The 18,521-nt window shown below is 44.0% G+C and overlaps 1 protein-coding gene across 3 annotated transcripts in view; it reads left to right on the top strand.

Annotated features, from left to right (window-relative positions):
* Positions 1-18,177, top strand: part of ITPR2 (inositol 1,4,5-trisphosphate receptor type 2) — a 523,758-nt gene extending 505,581 nt beyond the window's left edge. For 2 of the 3 annotated variants that reach the window (XM_033430221.2, XM_004270904.3), the window contains 2 exons: positions 14,181-14,342; positions 15,295-17,923. In XM_033430221.2, coding sequence (XP_033286112.1) covers positions 14,181-14,342; positions 15,295-15,381 — 249 coding nt within the window. In that variant the 3' untranslated portion in view covers positions 15,382-17,923. Of the gene's footprint in view, positions 1-14,180; positions 14,343-15,294 lie in introns of all 3 variants that reach the window. The other variant, XR_004483814.2, reaches the window with a different exon arrangement.
* The last annotated feature ends 344 nt before the right edge of the window (positions 18,178-18,521 follow it).

The following is an 18,521-nucleotide window of genomic DNA, read 5'->3' as shown; positions in this document are numbered from 1 at the left end:
AGTTCAAACAGTAACAGATGGAGTTACTAAAACAGATTTTAATTCCACTTGTTATTGTGTTACGTTTGACTCTGGTGTTAAAAAAAGTTCTGGAATGTTTTTTCTCTAGATCTGTGTTTTCTGTACAGACATTTTGTATGTGTGTGTACGTAAATTTTTCCTTGAGCTCTATATATATAAATTTACTATGATTTTTTTAAATAGATGTATTATTCTTAATTCTCCTCTTAATAAGTCACCTACAGTGGAAATGAATACGATGATGATATTCGAGAGAAATTTCAGGAGAGTCCTGTCAAAATATCAGAAAAAGATGTTTTGATTTACATTTTACTGCTGGTTCACCACTTGCTATTTTTTCAATAGTATTGAAATATAAATTGCCCTTTTTGTTTTCATTATTGACTTTTTTTGATTATAAAGAACAGGCTGATCTTGATCTAAACATGCTTGTCATTTTCATAATTGAGGAGAGTTCTAGCCAAAGTACAATGTAAATACCAAATAACTGAAAGATCCAGAACAAAGGTTAACCCGTGAACCCCGTATAGTAACAATTCAGTTGGTGACACCTTCTAGGGTCAAGAGACTTTTAAGGTCAGGGATGTCTTTGATGTATCAGGAGTCCTCCATTGTCATCCTGGTTCTGCCAATGATCTTCTGATTTGTGACTCAGGGGTTAGTGGTTAAATTTAAAGCATCTTTAAGGCTTCCTCCATCTCTGTTAGAAAGGGACATTCTTCAGTGGTGTGCTAATGTTTAACAACCAGTTCTGGCGGTAACGAGAAAGCCCTGATGGTCGCATTGCCTATTTCCATGGTGTAAATATTCCCACCGTGGCTGATTTCAGGCTGCCAATGTGGTGTCACTGAACTCAGAGGTGGAACACAGTGGCACAAACCAGCTCTCTTCTGTGGGGGAACAGCTGTGGAGTTCTGGCCCAATAATCCATTTAGGGGCTCAATTATCCAGTCTATCTGTTCTGTTAATCATGCAAACAAAATACTTTGAGCTCTGTGAATGCAATCTTATCCTCCAGGAAAAGGTGTGGTCTGTCAACTATGCATTTCCAAACACTTATTTGCTGACTTCAAAGCCCCCCGGGGCTGACATTATTGTGACAGCACACCCTGTGTCCCACTCCTGCCACCCTTGCCAAAGTCCCCATGAATGCCCACCTGGAGATGGTGGTCTCCAAATGGGAGTCTACTATGTCTGTTCTTCATGCAGCAGCCAAAGTGTTCTGTTTCATTTTATTTTTATGTGTACATGTGTGTATGCATTTGCTGTAAACCAGGAATAGCCATTCCTCCACTGGGGGCCAGAACCCTCCTTGGCCCCCACTGCTTCCAATCCTCCCCATAACTGGGTCTGCTTCTGGTACCTCATCTCCTACCACTCTCTGTCTCTCACTTAGTACCACACTCCAGGTCAACGTCCTTTCTGTTCTTCAAATATGCCAACCTCACTTCGAGCCTTGAGGCCTTTGCCTGACTGTTCCCTCTGCCTGAAGCTCTGTCCCATCACTTCAGTGCAGAGCTATTTCCTTCTCATCAACCAGGCATCACCTCCTCAGAGTAACCTGTATGGCCTATTCAATCTACAGTAGCCCCCTCTCCTCCAAAGACAATGTTTCAAACCACCGTTTTCTTCAGAGTATGTAGCCTTATCTGAAATTATTTCATTTATTGTCATTTGTTATCGTCTCCCAGCTCTTCCTTCACCTTCTGTTAGACTGTAAGCTCTGTAAGAGCAAGGACCCTTTCTGAGCTGTTCACTGCTTTAGCCAGAGCTTGGAACAGTATCGACTACATAATAGGTGTTCATTACATATACTTGAAGAAAGAAAGGAAGGAGGTCTTTTTGCTTCAGATTAGTAAAGAACAAAAAGAAGGGGGGGCTTCCCTGGTGGCGCAGTGGTTGGGAGTCCGCCTGCCGATGCAGGGGATGCGGGTTCGTGCCCCGGTCTGGGAAGATCCCACATGCCGCGGAGCGGCTGGGCCCGTGAGCCATGGCCGCTGAGCCTGAGCGTCCGGAGCCTGTGCTCCGCAATAGGAGCGGCCACAACAGTGAGAGGCCCGCGTACCAAAAAAAAAAAAAAAGAAAGGGGAGTTGTTCATGGTAATGATATGTCTTCTTGAAAAGCTCAGGTTACCATGTTTACCATATATAACAACTCCTAAGCATCCCTCCATTTTACCAACGATATGTGTCAAGTGCCAACGACATAGAAATGGAAGAGGCGAGAAGAAGTCAGAAAGAAATCCTCCCCTCTAAAGGGCTTATAAACTAAACAGCTCACAGATTTCTCCTCTGTGTAATTGATGACCCCATAATTAATTAATAATATTAATCATGTATGACATTTATGATATGATATGATTGTGATATTTGATTTATGGTATGGTCATAATTATCCCATAATTATTATAGTATTAAATATGATTGTTATATAATAATTAGTTAGCTGTATGACTTAGATCATTAGTTAGCTGTGTATGACTTAGATAAGGACCTTAGTCATTCTAGTTTAAAGTTTTATCACCTTTGTGCTGGACAAAATAGGCCAGTGTTAAATTAGCACCTGGCCTCTTTAGCCCCTTGACACTTGCACCAGTCGGGGAGTCTTTTTTTTTTTTTTTTTTTTTTTTGCGGTGCACGGGCCTCTCACTATCGCCGCCTCTCCTGTTGCGGAGCACAGGCTCCGGACACGCAGGCTCAGCGGCCATGGCTCACGGGCCCAACCGCTCCACGGCATGTGGGATCTTCCCGGACCAAGGCACGAACCTGTGTCCCCTGCATCGGCAGGCGGACTCCCAACCACTGGGCCACCAGGGAAGCCCCAGTCGGGGAGTCTTTAAACAACAGCAACTAACCTGGCTATCTTAGGGGGAAAAGGAATTTGTGGAAGGGATGCTCAGAATTAAGAGGAAAGTGACAACCAGGCCCAGCTGGGCAGAATCCAAGCAAAGTGAGCTAGCTGGCCAGAAAGTCCCACCTGGGGCCAAGGCTGGCTGGAGGGAAGGTGCCACTGCCTCTGCTGCTGTGTCCTGGAAGCCGGCCCTGGCACCAGTGGCATCACCACAACCAGAGGTCACTGTCTCAATCACTGTGAACAAAAAGAATTCTGCTTCTTGGTAGCCCTTGTTCCATGTCAAAATCTCAAGCAGGAGCAACTGGTGGGCCACTCTAAAGTCAAGTGACTGCACTCTGACTACCACAGAGAGGACAGACTTTTCAGCTTCCTCAGCAGGACGATGGACCCAGCCTTCCACACGACCCCCAGTGGCAGTTTCCTCAAGCACAGGAGGGCATCAGGGGTTAGGCAGCCAGAAGTTGGACAGATGCCCACTTGAGTATTCAATACTCTGTTCAAAATACTTTGCCCCAATCTCACCACGAAGAAATCTCCAGTTTTTTCCTATCCCAATGAGACTTGCAAATGCTCATACTTGAGATTATTTGCAGAAGAAAATAAATATTTATGTTCTTTGATAAAGAGGCCAAGAGAGAGACTTAGGAGAGTAAATATGGGAATTAACAAATAATAAGATTAAGAAAGGGTTAGAGCCCCAAGAATAAAAATATAGATTAAGTAGAGTTATGAACTGACAGGAAAAGAAAACCATAAACAGGAAGGGAAATGACTGGCTCTAAGGAGGCCCTGGAGCTGCCTGGCGTTCCCGACAATCTCCTCTGTTACACAAGCTTTACTTATTTATTTTCCCTTTGTGGTCAGAGTGCTTCCCACTTATCACTTCTCCAGGAAAAATGGCAATAGGGATCTGGGAGAATGTCAGGCAGGCCCTTTGGTTCCTTGATCTCTCACAGCCAGGTGGCAGACAAGCCTCCCATCACCACATCATCAGACCTTTGACTGGGTTTCGGTCCCTGCCTCTGCAGCTGCTGTGTATCTTTGAATCAGCTGGCTGGTGGCTCAAAGCATCTTTGGCTGCGGGCCTCCACTCCCTTCCTCTCTTAGTGATTCCCCAACCTGGTCGGTGCTCAAGGTGGGGTCCATAGCCTCCAGCAACCCCATGTCACAGCTGCTGCCACAGCCAGAGACCTTCTGCCCCTTAGTGTTCCTGGTTACCAGCCTAGCAATCCTGCTAGTTATTGACAAGAGGACTGTAGCTCCCAGCAGCCCTAAGCTACTCTTGGGTCCGGATCCTCTTAGATCTCCCCAGCCATGGACCACTCTCCTTGGTGCAGCTCCCTCCCTGGGTGCCCTGTGGGCTGGGAGCAGATCAACCCCTCCACTTGCTGTTGTAGCTGATGCTTTGTGTAGACACCCAGGGGACACGGTTAGCTGCGTCAGGGGTGAAAAGAGACCAAAAGAGAACCTATAAGCAGTTTCACTTCCATGTGCAGCCATTGCCCTCCCATCGTGGACGTACAGGGTGTTGCTAAGAGGGAGGGTTGGGAAGGCGGGAAGGGCTAGGAAGCAAGGTGGGTGCTCCGGGGCTGTGGTCTCTGCCCACAGGCCAACCTGCTGCCCATGATGAGAGCCGCCGCTCGCCCCCAGGGGTGCATCACCTATTCCAGGTCACTGCTGAGAGCCCTACTTTTCAAAATCGGCGCATTTTCAGGTTGCTGGAATAGGTAGGACTTGAAGATCACAGTTCTCTCAACCCCCAAATAGCCGGGGTCCCCCATCCGGCACGCAGACCGCACTCAGGCAATGACTTTTCCATTGGCCTCATGCATGCAGTGCCTCTTGCCCATTGCAGGAGGCCGAGGTCCACATTAATGCCTGACTTGACCAGCACCAGCTCCCGCGCCAGTCTGGAAATGTTGAAGGACAGAAATCTCGACCCATGAGTCTGAAACTCCAGAGCCCAACACTTTTTTTTTAACATCTTTATCGGAGTATAATTGCTTTACAATGTCGTGTTAGTTTCTGCTGTATAACAAAGTGAATCAGCTATACGTATACATATATCCCCATATCCCCTCCCTCTTGCGTCTCCCTCCCACCCTCCCTATCCCACCCCTCTAGGTGATCACAAAGCACTTCGCTGATCTCCCTGTGCTATGCGGCTGCTTCCCACTAGCTATTTTATATTTGGTAGTGTATATATGTCCATGCCACTCTCTCACTTTGTCCCAGCTTACCCTTCCCTCTCTCCGTATCCTCAAGTCCATTCTCTACGTCTGTGTCTTTATTCCTGTCCTGCCCCTAGGTTCATCAGGGGCATCACCATTTTTTTTTTTTTTTAGATCCCATACATATGTGTTAGCATACGTTATTTGGTTTCTCTTTCTGAGAAAGAGAAAACTTACTTACTTCACTCTGTATGAGAGACTCTAGGTCCATCCACCTCACTACAAATAACTCAATTTCGTTTCTTTTTATGGCGGAGTAATATTCCATTGTACATATGTGCCACATCTTCTTTATCCATTTCTCTGTCGATGGACACTTAGGTGGCTTCCATGTCCTGGCTCTTGTAAACAGAGCTGCAATGAACATTGTGGTACATGACTCTTTTTGAAGTATGGTTTTCTCAGGGTATATGCCCAGTAGTGGGATTGCTGGGTCGTATGGTAGTTCTATTTTTAGTTTTTTAAGGAACCTCCATACTGTTCTCCATAGTGGCTGTATCAATTTACATTCCCACCAACAGTGCAAGAGGGCTCCCTTCTCTCCACACCCTCTCCAGCATTATGACACTCTTGTTTAAGTGTTTGTTGAACTGTTTTGATCCTCTCTTCAGCCGAGGGGGGTCCACACTCACCTGTTTCACTCTGGCTCCTAAGGTGAGGAAGCCACAGAAGGCGGCTTTCAGCTCTGCAGAAGCTGAGCCTGCCAGGCTGTGATGCCCTCCTGCACGCCCCGTGCTGGGAACAGGGCAGCCACTTCCCCCACAGCTGTGCTGTGTGTGAAACTGGACCAGCGTCCAGTCCCTCCCAGCTGTAACTTTTTGACTGCCAGCCTGAGGTCCTGCTGAGATCAGTACCCTGTCGTCCTCATCCCAGCACTTCCTCCTTCATGGGCACTTTTGCTGGACCTATTTTTCTCTCTGCCCTTGGGAACAGTGACTGGATTAAATAGGCCTTGTCCCTGGAGGGCTCCCCAGCCAGCAGCCCCCTTCCCAGCAACGATGCCCTGGAGGTGGGGGTGTGGAAAGGGGCCAGGCAGGAGCACCACAGTGATGCCAGGGGCTGTTGCTCTTTGAGCATTTGTCAGGTGCCTCTAAGGGGCAGGCTCCAGCCTTTGTGCGATCAGCTCAGCCGTCCAAGGATCCTTGAAGTTCATACACTGCTTTGTGGGGTTCAACCTACTTTCACATGCATAATGCAAACTTGATGTCCAAGCACTTAGATTTGTAAAATATTTCAAGGTTTGACAATGACATTTTAAAGGGATTTGTTACTTTACTAAAGCATTCAATACAGATTTGCCTTGGATAACTAACACATTTTAAATTTCTCAATCCACACAAATATGGTACTCCTACCGCATTTGCAGGAACTCAGTTGCAGAAGGAAGATACAGATACAGAATAAACAGGGAGAGACAGAAGGAAGATACAGTTAATAAGGGCTGAGGGACTTCCCTTGGTGGTCCAGTGGTTAAGAATCTGTCTTGCAATGCAGGGGACTCCGGTTGGATCCCTGGTCAGGGAATTAAAAGCCCGCATGCCCCAGGGCAGCTAAGCCCACGTGCTGCAACGAAAGATCCCATGCACTGCGACTAAGACCCAACGCAGCCAATAAATAAATAAATAATAAATAAATAAACATTTTTTTTTTTAAAAAGTGAGGGCTGGCAAATGAATCTTCCAGTCCTGGAACGTGTTATTTTTCTAATGCAGCAAAATTTGCCCTTCTTCCCTCCCTTTTCTTTAGAATGAGTTGCCAAGGTTTTCATTTATTTGTCAATCCAGGAATAACGTTTTAATTTCAAAGGACACAGCTGGATCCTTTCTGTCACCTCCAGTCCCCAGTGTTTGTCACACAAGAGTGTGTTTTCTAGCTCATCCTTTCTTCCTCAAAACCCAGGGCCTGCATCCGAACCCCTGTGAGAATCAGCCTTTTGTTGTCCAAACTGAGCAATGCTTGTCACATACAGGTCGGGTGTTCACCAAGAGCAAAGCTAGAAGCCCAGATGCCAGTGTTGTGGGTGTCCCTTAAGTTTCTTTTTTCTTTTTTTGGCTGCATCGGGTCTTAGTTGCAGCATGCGGGATCTTTTTTTCTTCAACTGCAGCACACAGGCTCTTCATTGCAACGTGCGGGCCCAGTAGTTGTGGCGCGCAGGCTTAGTTGCCCCGCGGCATGTGGGATCTTAGCTCCCCGACCAGGGATTGAATTCGCATCCCCTGCATTGGAAGGCGGATTCTTAACCACTGGACCGCCAGGGAAGTCCCTCCCTTAAGTTTTTGAGATAATGTCTCACCTGCCAGCAAGGCCGCCGCGCTGGTCTGAGGGCGGGAAGCCCGCCATGCCCCTCCTTCATGGAGCAGAGGCTGGGATGGGGTACGTGAAGCACTTCGCGTTAACCAACACGATTCCTTTGACTTCAGAAAGAATCCCTGTTCCAGATATTGTCCTTGTTCTGAAGTTCCAGGAAAGCAGGAATTGTGTCTTTCCTTCAGGGACCTCCCAGGAAGTAGGTAGTATTAGCATTGCTGGTGTTCCTTTTGAGAGCCATTTCCGCTGACATCTTCAAACCAAAAGTGCAAAGAGAGGAATGCAGTGGGTCACAATGAGGCTTTGGGGAAACGGTTATACTCGTCGGCCTAGGAGGCTTTGCGTATGATTTTAGAATGGAAAATGAAATATAAACTTAAGGCTTAGAAGAGGATGGTAACCAAGAAAAACCTTTGCCAGTGGTCTTGTAACAGCATATTATAAGCATAGAGAGTCTAGAAGCAGAAATGAGGATACCTATTAAATGGTTTATGGATATACCAGTACAACACAATACAATGCATGGTATGTTCAATGTGATACCCCTCATTAACAGTCTTTTAGAGCACTCTGCAAAATTGCAGTGAATGTCAAGCATTGATCAATGTATTTGCACAGTATCTGCATCTGCATTTCTGATACCTAAAGCATTTATTTCCGATTTTCAGTAAATAAACCTTTAGCATACCCCAGAAGAAGTAATCAAGGGGGTTCAAGTTATAAAATGTATTCTCCCTGTAGTCTCTGTTTTCTCTGGCAAGTTCAGAAGCTAAGCATTGACATCTCCCTTGGACGTGGAGAAATAGTCCAGTGCAGTGAAGGGAGCACAAGGTTTCCCGTCGCACAGAGTGGAGGCCAAAGCCTGGCCCAGCCACTTATAGCCCCTATGTGGCCTTGGCAAGTAACTAGTCCTTTTCCTGCCTCAGTGTTGTCATCTGTAAAATGGAGATGGTAACAGTCTCAACCTTATGGAATCATTCTGGGTATTGGCCATAGCATGACTAAAGTGCCTGACACTTGTCAGGCAGCCAAAAAATGGGATTATTACTGTGTTATAGAACTACAGTGCTTGCTTTCTCTTTAGCTTACATGCAGGTGACTTATTTTTAATCTTTTTTTAAACCTTTTTTTATTGAAGTATAGTTGATTTACATTTTAGGTGTACAGCAAAGTGATTCCGTTTTATATATATATATATGTATACATATATTCTTTTTCAGATTCTTTTCCATTATCGGTTGTTATAAGATACTGAATATAGTTCCCTGTGCTATACAGTAGGTCCTTGCTGTTTATCTATTTTATATATAGTAGTGTATATCTGTTCATCCCAAACTCCTAAATTATCCCACGTGACTTTTAATATGTACCTAGTGGAGCTAAAATGACATAAGACAGTTTCTCCAAGGTTGGGCTCACTGAAATCAATCTCCTCCTACTTTTCAATCTCGTTCTGATGCAGAGAGAAATCCGTACAATCTTTACATTTTCTCAAGCCTGTCACCAATTAAGCATCAGCAGGGCTAGATCATACAAGAGCTTTTCCACTACGTCATATGGAAGAACTTGTCCAGAAGTGGAAGTTAAGTGCAGGGAAACAGTTATAAGACCTCAAGGAAACCTAAACTCTCTAGGTTTCAGAATGGGCATTTGTAATATGCTGAGCTTGGGTTATGTGGCTTCAAGGTTGCTTCTAGCCTAAATGCTATGTTTCTGTTTGCTCACTTGGCGAGCTTGGGGCTTGTCTCAGCAATTTGGTTTGTAAAGTTTTGAATTCATAGCTTACAGAACGATGAGCTGGAAGAGACATAGAGACCACCCAGGGTAACATTCTGGTTGTACAGATGAGGAAACTGGGACTCAGAGAATAAGGCTTCCCCACCATCCTTATATCACATAGCTAGTTTTGGGCTGAACTAAAACCAGAACCCAGATGTTTTGACTCCTAGATCAATGCTCTTCCCTTTATATCGCATGGCCTCTTTCCTGCAAATGGGGTATCACATTTAAGAACCAAATATGAAAACAGCACGGCTAAGCTCTAACTGACTCTGACAACCTAATTGTTTACGGAATAACTACAAAATTACATAAGTCAAATTGATCTGACTGTTGAAAGGACTATTTGAAAGGTTTTCACACTTAAGTCTGTCTATCTTCTAGTCATCGAGAAAAACCCATTATTATTAGAATTTAGGGATAGCAAGAGGGTTATGGCTGGCATGCTCTCAGTCCCTTCATCTCTGGGCTTTGCATTTTAGAAGGCTTGAGAAGCTCTGGATTTCCCATCACCAAGTAGCTAGGATCATACACTGTAACCTCAGAATCTAACACTTAATCTGCAGCTTCCCTGACTTTATATTACCCTGTGATTAAACATTTTCATTCCTGATGAAATAAGGAAATGGTGTCCTATTGACTAACCAGAGTCGCCATGGGACTCTGCTAATCACGAGCACGATCACGAGATGTACGTAGCATATGTGAGTAACCGAGAAATAACAAATCAAATCCAACTGCTTTGTTAGACGATGGACACATTACAAGTCGACGCGGTGAGGGAGTGGTGTCCTGTACCGTTCTGAGTGTCTGTCCTGCAGTTCTGGCTCAGACTAAAGTGCGGTGCTCTCGTTTCTCACCAGGCTCAGGCCGAGCCTTCCATGGAAGCTGCTCTTTCTGACACTGGAGCAGAGAGAGGAACCTTGGGGTATTTCATTGGAAACAACTTTCAGTGAACAAGCCCATGCAGCATTTATTCTAAGAACTCTCCTTTATTTGAGTTAATTTTGGTGAAAAGAATATACTTTCTGCACGAATTTAGAGGAACATCAGTTGTGAACATTTATTTTTAAAAGTGTGGCTTTTTTTTTTGTAAAAAGAGGACAAAAGACCGTACATTTAGATTGCTTATTTTTTGCCATTTTAGTGAGATGCAAAACATTCAAGTCAGGTTCCTAAAAATTAAGAAAAAGAACCAGAAAGCATTCAATACTGAAAAAAAAATCTTAATGACACGTTATATTTTAGCTTCAGATTATGGTCCGTTGATATACAGAGGAAGAGAGGAATGAAACAAAAAGCATAAAGCTAGGAGAGAAAAGGCTGAGAACCAGGCAAACAAACAAAAACAGAGAAAGATACAGGCAGTGAAAGGAAGAAAGATGAGAAAAACCAAAAGAGGGTTAGAAGAGAGAATGATTTTTAGGGACTAGGAGAAAGGACAGTGGAGCTGGATGGCTTTCCTAGCCAGCCCTGAAGCCCGGCTTGTCGCTGTTTTCATCATCTTTGATTGAAGTCTTACTCTCCACCTAGACTGTCAATTCCACCAGCACAAGAACTGCACTGGGTTTGGCTCTCTATTGTTTTCCCAGTGCCTAGCACAGACATAGTCAACACTGTAAGAATTAGTCAATGAATGGGTGAACAAAGGAACAAGTGAAGAAAGAATGTGTAAGGAAAGAGTCCTGTGGCCCAACCAGCTGGGGCAGTGGTCCCCTGAGAACTGCCATTGTTTCCTCAAAAGCAAGAGACCGTGGACTGGGCTGACCTGGGCCCCGCCACACCTACAAGAGCATTTCTTCAGAGGCAATTCCACCGTCTCACCCATGTTCTCTTTGCTAAGCATTAGAACACTGTTTTGTCTCTCTTTCTCTTGGAAACTTTCTGAAAGCTGATGTTTTCTCCAGCCCCACCTTGGGTCCATCACCATGTCTCCTGGTACCTTCTCACCCCAGGCCCAGCTGTCTGAGGTTCTCAAACGCTTCTGTTCCATCAGCCTCCCTGGAATCCCTGTCCTGATACAGACCAACTCTCCTCTCCTACAAGGCTGCCTTCTTGGCTCTCCTGAGAGGAGTCCCCTGTCCTTTAACCCACTGGTGGCAGCGGCCGAGCTTCCTACCCCCTCAGTACGAAAGGGCCCCCAGAAGAGGGTCAGCTGACTCAACTCCCCATCGCCAAGAAATCATCACATCTTCACCATCATGTGAAAACCCATTCTTCAAGCCTTTCCATCACTGTCTTTTAATACCCCCGGTCACTCCTGTGTGTCATCCACCCCTTCTACTGACCTCCTTCAGGATGAATTTGCGGATTTCGTGCAGGATTCATCCAAAAGATTCTCCTCTGCAAATTGTGATTTTTTTAATCTGTAGTAAAATATACATAAAACATAAAATTTTACCATTTTAACCATTTTACGTGTAGAGTTTTATGGCATTCAGTACCTTCCCCTTGTTTTGCAGCCATCACCACCGTCCATCTCCAGAGAGTTTTCATCTTCCCCAACTAAAACGCTGTACCCATGAAATACTAACTCCCCAAACTCCCTGGTATTTTATCAGATTTCAGGCCCTCTCACTCTAGAATTTTTATTTCCTGAAGTTGTGCTGCCTTCAGAATTTTAAACATGATTCCACTTTCTGTCCACAGTCTCCCTTCTTGCTAGGAGGCCTGGAGGCAGACAAGTCTGGGTGGGGATCCCAGCCAAACTATTTGCCAGCCTCAGTTTCCTCATTTGTAAAATTCAGATATAGATAATACGGTACATAATATAAATACTAAATAGATAAGAGAACTGGAGTCCACTGGATCGTCGAAAGGATTAAGTGCTGACAGAGCATTTAGCACAGGTCTGTGCTTCTCCATCCCTCCTACCAGTCCACACGCTAGTGTGCCTCACTCCAATCACTGCTCTGCTGACATTCCTAGCTTCCTGATACCTTTGTCTTTCTGAGGCCCATTCCAGGGGACACACCATCTTGTATCAGTCCAACTCTCTGCCTCAACTCCACACCCACTTGGGCTGTTGGTGAACAGTGGTCTTTGCTGGAGTCATTACAAGGCACGGTCTCCCGGCCTTCCCTGGTGGCGCAGCGGTTGAGAGCCCGCCTGCCGATGCAGGGGACACGGATTCATGCCCCGGTCCGGGAAGATCCCACATGCCGTAGAGCGGCTGAGCCCGTGAGCCATGGCCGCTAAGCCCGTGCGTCTGGAGCCTTTGCTCCGCAATGGGAGAGGCCACAACAGTGAGAGGCCCGCGTACCGCAAAAAAAAAAAAAAAAAAAGGCACGGTCTCCCACTCCGCCCCTGCAAGCAATTAATGGGCCCCTATTTGGCTTCCTCTTCCCATTTCTCATGCCAGCCATTTCAGATCTTTCCTCTTTACTCCATTCCCCTACCCTGCCACTACCCAAGCAGTTACCATTTATCTTCTTCTATGTCTCCACAGATCAGAGTTCTTAAACTTTAGTGCACATAGGAATCATGCAGGTCCCCTAAGAGGTTCTAATTTCGTAAGAGACAGTGGGGTTGAAATCTGCTATTTTAACAAGCAACCCCAGGGGATTTTGATATGCAGAGTGCCCAGTTCACTTTTTGTGGAGGGCTTTCCTAAGCCACAAGCTCCTTGAGAGCAGACATTTTGTCTTACCTGATTTTCATCTCTAAATACCTGGCAATAGATATTGAAGGATTGATTGAATGAATGAATCTGGCTGTCACTCTGCACTTCCGCATAAGTTACCATTCTCCTTTGAAATGCTAATTGGCTACAGCTATTTAAATGCAGCTTAAATCTCTTTAATATGTTTTATCCTATCCTTTATCAGCCCTTTTCACTGCCATTGGGGGTAGGGGACTGTAAAGAACGTGTTATTCTCTGACTAACAACTACGGAAAAAAAAAAAAAAAAACCAATCCAAGGGCCAGATGAGGTTTAGGCAGAAGTCCAGATATACATAGGTTGGGTCTTTCCCCTTTCCTCTTAGGGGAGGAACGTACTCTGCGGACTCTTGTTCTAGGGATCAGCTAGGCAGACGTCTTCGTAGCCACTGGAGTGGACTTTTCTGGAGTGGAAAGAATCTGAAGCAGGAAGGTCACTGCTAGGGATATTGGGAGAAGGTGACTTAGAGAAATAGGTAGAGATACAGACTGACATATCCAATCAGTGGTGGAAAGGCTCACCTGCCTTCAAATCCTGACTCTGCCATTTTCTAGCTTGTGATGAGGGTAATTAAACTGCTGGGGCTGCTTGATTCCTCGTCTGTAAAATGGGACAATGATTTACCTTGCAAGCTCTTTTGAGGATTGAAAGACGGGGTATAAGTAATTCACAGTGATTCTGTGATGGTAGGCAATCAGGCAGAGTTTTCAAGAGAGGTGGGTATCTCGTTAACCATCTGTCTTTACCACGATGGAGGGGACACACACACACACACACACGTATGCACTCACACCCCTACACTCAGTCAGCCTGGAAAAACAGAAGTGGCACCAGCTATTGCCCTCTGGGGAAGTCTAACTCTAAAACCTCCCTCCCACTGTAATAAAATGTTTCCAAAGAGAGCAGACAGGGTAACCTAGGGCCATGCCCTTCCACTTCCCTCTTCCCTGAGCAGAGCTGGGAGCCTGTCTTGGGGAAGTGGGAGGTAAACCAGCATGGGTGGCTGGAACTGAAACATTTCTTTTAGCATCTCCAGACCCTACATCATCATTCATCAAGATTCACTGATCGCCCACAGCGTTCAGGGCGCTGCTCTAAATACTTTATCCAGGACCTCCCTGGGAGCCCCTACGAAGTTTGTTGCAATATTTAATTCCCACCCTCAACCTCTCCCCACCCCTGGCCAGAAAGAGTACCTTTTGCTTTGGGTGCTAAGAAACTTTGATTTAAATGTTAGTAATAATGAACACTTATAAACATTCTTTACAGAACTTCAGGCACTCTTCTATATTTATTCCCTTGTTCCTGCACATGTATTTGTTTTTAGGAGAAGAATTTGGACTGGTTTCCTCGGATGCGAGCTATGTCCCTTGTTAGCAATGAAGGTGACAGTGAACAAAATGAGATTCGGAACCTGCAGGAGAAGTTGGAATCGACCATGAGTCTGGTCAGACAGCTGTCGGGTCAGCTGGCGGAGCTCAAGGAGCAGGTGGGTGCGCTCGGCAGATGGAGCTGGGGGGGCGGGGCATGTGAAATTGTTCACCACTGTGAGGAAGGGGTGGCTGGAGACTCCTGGGCGCAAGATTGTTATCCACGATGGACTGTAAATTCCCATAAAAAAAACACCCCACGTTGTGTTGTAAGAACCAAATCTCTACAAGTAGAGGCTACTTCTGCTTATCACACCTCCCCATCTTGTGTGACACTTCTACTGAACGGGGAAGGAAGGAGCAGTTGCTGAAAGACAAGGACCTCTTTGGACTTTTTTATAGAAAATCGTATTCTTTTTTTTTTTTTTTTTTCTTCAGTGGTGCGCGGGCCTCTCACTGTTGTGGCCTCTCCCGTTGCGGAGCACAAGCTCCGGACGCGCAGGCCCAGCGGCCATGGCTCACGGGCCCAGCCGCTCCGCGGCACGTGGGATCCTCCCGGACCGGGGCACGAACCCACGTCTCCCGCACCGGCAGGCGGACCCCCAACCACTGCGCCACCAGGGGAGCCCTAGAAAAATCGTATTTTCTGCCATCATAACCATTACTAAATTCATCAGAAAGGCAGATCGTCATTAGTACCTGTCATTTCAACACTACAATCAACCCCTTTGTCGTGTAAAATTGTTAGCATTAGTAAAAATAATATCAAAAGTAACCGTGGTAGGTTTTAAAATGACTAAGGTGATGGCGATGATTATATGTGTGTTACAAGCAAGGGCTGCTTTAAAAGAACCACAGTTCCTCTTTCTTAACCACAGGGAGTGGTTTGCTCTGTTTCTCTGCTTAGGGAAATTCACTTTAAAAAATATTTTCTCTCTTTTGATAAATATATTTTCTATGATGCTGGACAGACTATAGGTGCTTGGGAAATATTCACCCAACATTGTGTGTCCCACCAGCACTGAGAATGAGTGAGAAAATCAGCTCAACGCATTCTCTCTTTTCCCCCAGATGACAGAACAAAGGAAGAATAAGCAGAGACTGGGCTTTCTCGGATCAAACACACCCCATGTGAATCATCACATGCCACCGCACTGATACCATGGGGGCAGCCGTGACTAGCCTTTCATCAGTGTACTGCCTGATCACTGAATAAAGAACTGAGATGGAGGGGAGTGAACAGTGCCTATTGTTGAAAAGTTAAAAACAACCAAGTGCCAAGATGTTGAGTGGTTTAGCTCCGAGAACAATTTCTAACTGTGTTTTCATGGTTGAGAAGACCAAACTTAAAATGCAGCCACTAAAAAGCACACATCACGCATTCTTAATGCAAAGAGAGGTCCCTTGCTCAAATGGACGGAGAAGGTAGGGGGAGGCGGAGTGGAAGGAGATGCAGGGCGGAGAGAGCTACCTTTGGCTGATCTGTAAGAGTCCATTTTGTCTTAAATGCTGACTGCAACCTTTGTCATGGTTGGTTGGAATTTCTTTCTTTTAATGATGGCATATGGGTCAGTGATACAGGAAGTCATTTTGGTGGCTAAGTTTTACTAAGGGAAATAACTGAAAAGATTAAAAATGAGAGTTGCAAACAAAAATGTTAATGCTTCCAAACCGTAGCTGTCACAGGCCAATTTCCTTATTTATAACCTGCAACACAATGGATTTACAGCTCTAGGAACTAGAGCTTTGGAGCTTATGCCCCTCGGGCTGACAATGCGACTGGAATGTGATTTCCTTCTCCCAGATTCAGAGGGGCTCTGTCAATATGGAGTACAAAAAGAGGTTTTCATAAAACTTGTTTAAAAACATGCTTAAAGTCATGTAGAAGCTAAGATTTTTAAAAGATTTGGGGACAAAAAAGATGACAGTAAGCCCCAAGGACATATGTATGCTATTAAAATACATTGAGATTAATAAATGAACATGCTTAAAGGCGACAGGAAATATTGAGAAACATGATGGTGGCATTGCCTTTTATAGATATGGAGTAAAAGCTATTTGATTCATGTTTGCTGTGCTTAAGAACTGAGTGGTTTTATTTATCCTCTTCTTGCAGTTAGGAAAAAAATCCAAGAAACATTGAATACTCAAGAAAATGCAGAGTTTCAATCGCGTATTTTAAACTGTATCAGGAAGAGCTTTTCAAAATGTAAAGAGATAATAATCTCTTCCTCAAATTGTTTGTATGTTAAATTATGCAACCAGAATTTGTGGAGGGAGAAATTAACCTGCCATGCTTATTATTCTTAGCGATTATGCTTTTAGAATGTTAAGACAAAATTCAGATCATGAAAGTGTTAGGAGAACTGCCACGTGGCAAGAGAGCAGGCACATGACACCAGACTCTTGGAGGTGCTCTGCAAGCTGACCTTTCCTAGTCACTGCCCCCAAAAGAACAAAAAATTGCATTTTTGAACTCTCATGTTATCACCACCAAGGTTTAAGTTCAGGACAGCGTTTGCTGTGACCATTTTTAAAGCTTTTGGATTATTTTAATATAGTTTAAGCTATTGGCTCCTAAAATTCTCAAATCATGGTCTGGGTAGATGATAAAGGATGCCTGAACCAATCCTTTTTCCACACACCCCATTAAAATGTAGACTTGGAGGAAAGCTGTTGAAACCCAGAGCAATGAATTTTTGAACTGAATCTGCTGGTACACCTCCCCCGCTCCTCCAAATCCCTCCCCAAGTTAAGAATTCCTTACTCTGATCTGGTAGTATTTTTCCTAACCAGTTGCTGAAGGATCATGATTCAAAGATACTCAGAAACTGGGATATATATCTGTATGCAACACAGAACTTTGAACCTAGAAGGCATTCTGTAAATGTATGAGAAATTCCAGTGTCATTCGATCCTAATGCTTCATTGAAACTTTATATCATATATTTGATTTTTAAAAATGGCTTCACCAAAACTGAAGTAGACCAAAGCAGCCATTTTTTTAAAAATCCAAGACCATTATTGTTATTAACAGTATTAGATGAAAAGTACCTTTCAAAGTATTTTAATTAGGCAGAGAGTTTCATGGGTAGGGAAAAGAAGAGAAAGGTGGAAAACATTGGCTATGTTCCAATGTCAGAACTTATCCCTGTTTAACACAAAGTAAAATTTTTCTGATGGATGTTCTAGCATCAAGAAAATAAGTTAATTTGTACAGATGAGAGCAACCTGCCTTTCAGATGAACCATCTAGTCTTTCCTTACACTTTTTTATAGAGAATGAGCCATTGGGTATGTACTGCCATCAAGAAATGGCTTCACCTCTCCAACCATTGTGGAGTGGCAGGTCACCGTGTCACAGTGTGTTTTCTCCTATGAGAAGTATTCAAAAGCAATTACAACTAACCAGACTCTTATTTAGTCAAAATTGAAATATTTCTCAGTTCTGTTTCTCTCTTTCCTGCCTAAATACTTTAAGACTATAAAGCAAAATAAACAAAAGCAAACAAAAAAAGGCAGTTTCAAGGCTATGAAATTCATGATGGAGGAGATAATCACGGGGAAATTTGACATTCGCTATAAATTTATGTTTGTTTTGTATATGTTTGTTAATGCAACTGGAATATTGACCTAGGCAAGTATCAATTAACATTCTCATATTTATATAGCAATATTAAAATAAATATAATCATCTTTGATCTTGTTGTTAAGGAAAATGGTTTACTATTTAGTTATTAAAACCCATATTGGTTTAAAAGTATGTTTCCGCTGAACATAATTTTTAATTTCAAAAGGATTTTATTCCCCTACATGTTCCATTCTGAGGTCCAAGAGTTTCATGCAAGTATGTTTTAAGATTATAATATTAAAAAATATTGTAAAGCAATTATACTCCAATAAAGATGTTAAAAAAACCAAAATAAATAAATAAATAAATTTTATACTTGTAAAACATATTTAAACTAACTTTAAAAAGTTAGGGCTTATTTTCTTTCATACTGAAATTTTTCTGTTGTGATGAGGATGCAGTTTCTAGTGGATTATTGATAAGTCAGGAAGATATTTCATCCAAGTCAGAACTAATTGATTGCTTTTTTCCATATTCTCAGCTCGCAACTCATTGTTTTGGCTGCTCTTTTTAGTTTATAGTTGTTTTATTAGAAGCAATCATGCAGTAGGGCCCACCCTCTACCCCGATGCCCCAGGGCTGCGAATGAGCGGAGAGGCTGGGGATCTGGAAACTTGGGGAGGGAAGGTGCAGATTGGGACTTCGCTATGATTAGGGGAAAGAAGTAA

The sequence above is a fragment of the Orcinus orca genome, chromosome 11, assembly GCF_937001465.1.
Source record: "Orcinus orca chromosome 11, mOrcOrc1.1, whole genome shotgun sequence".
In the NCBI taxonomy this organism is placed as follows: Eukaryota; Metazoa; Chordata; class Mammalia; order Artiodactyla; family Delphinidae; genus Orcinus; species Orcinus orca.
The sequence above is the reverse complement of the archived record's forward strand: the minus strand, read 5'-3'. Positions and strand labels throughout refer to the sequence as shown.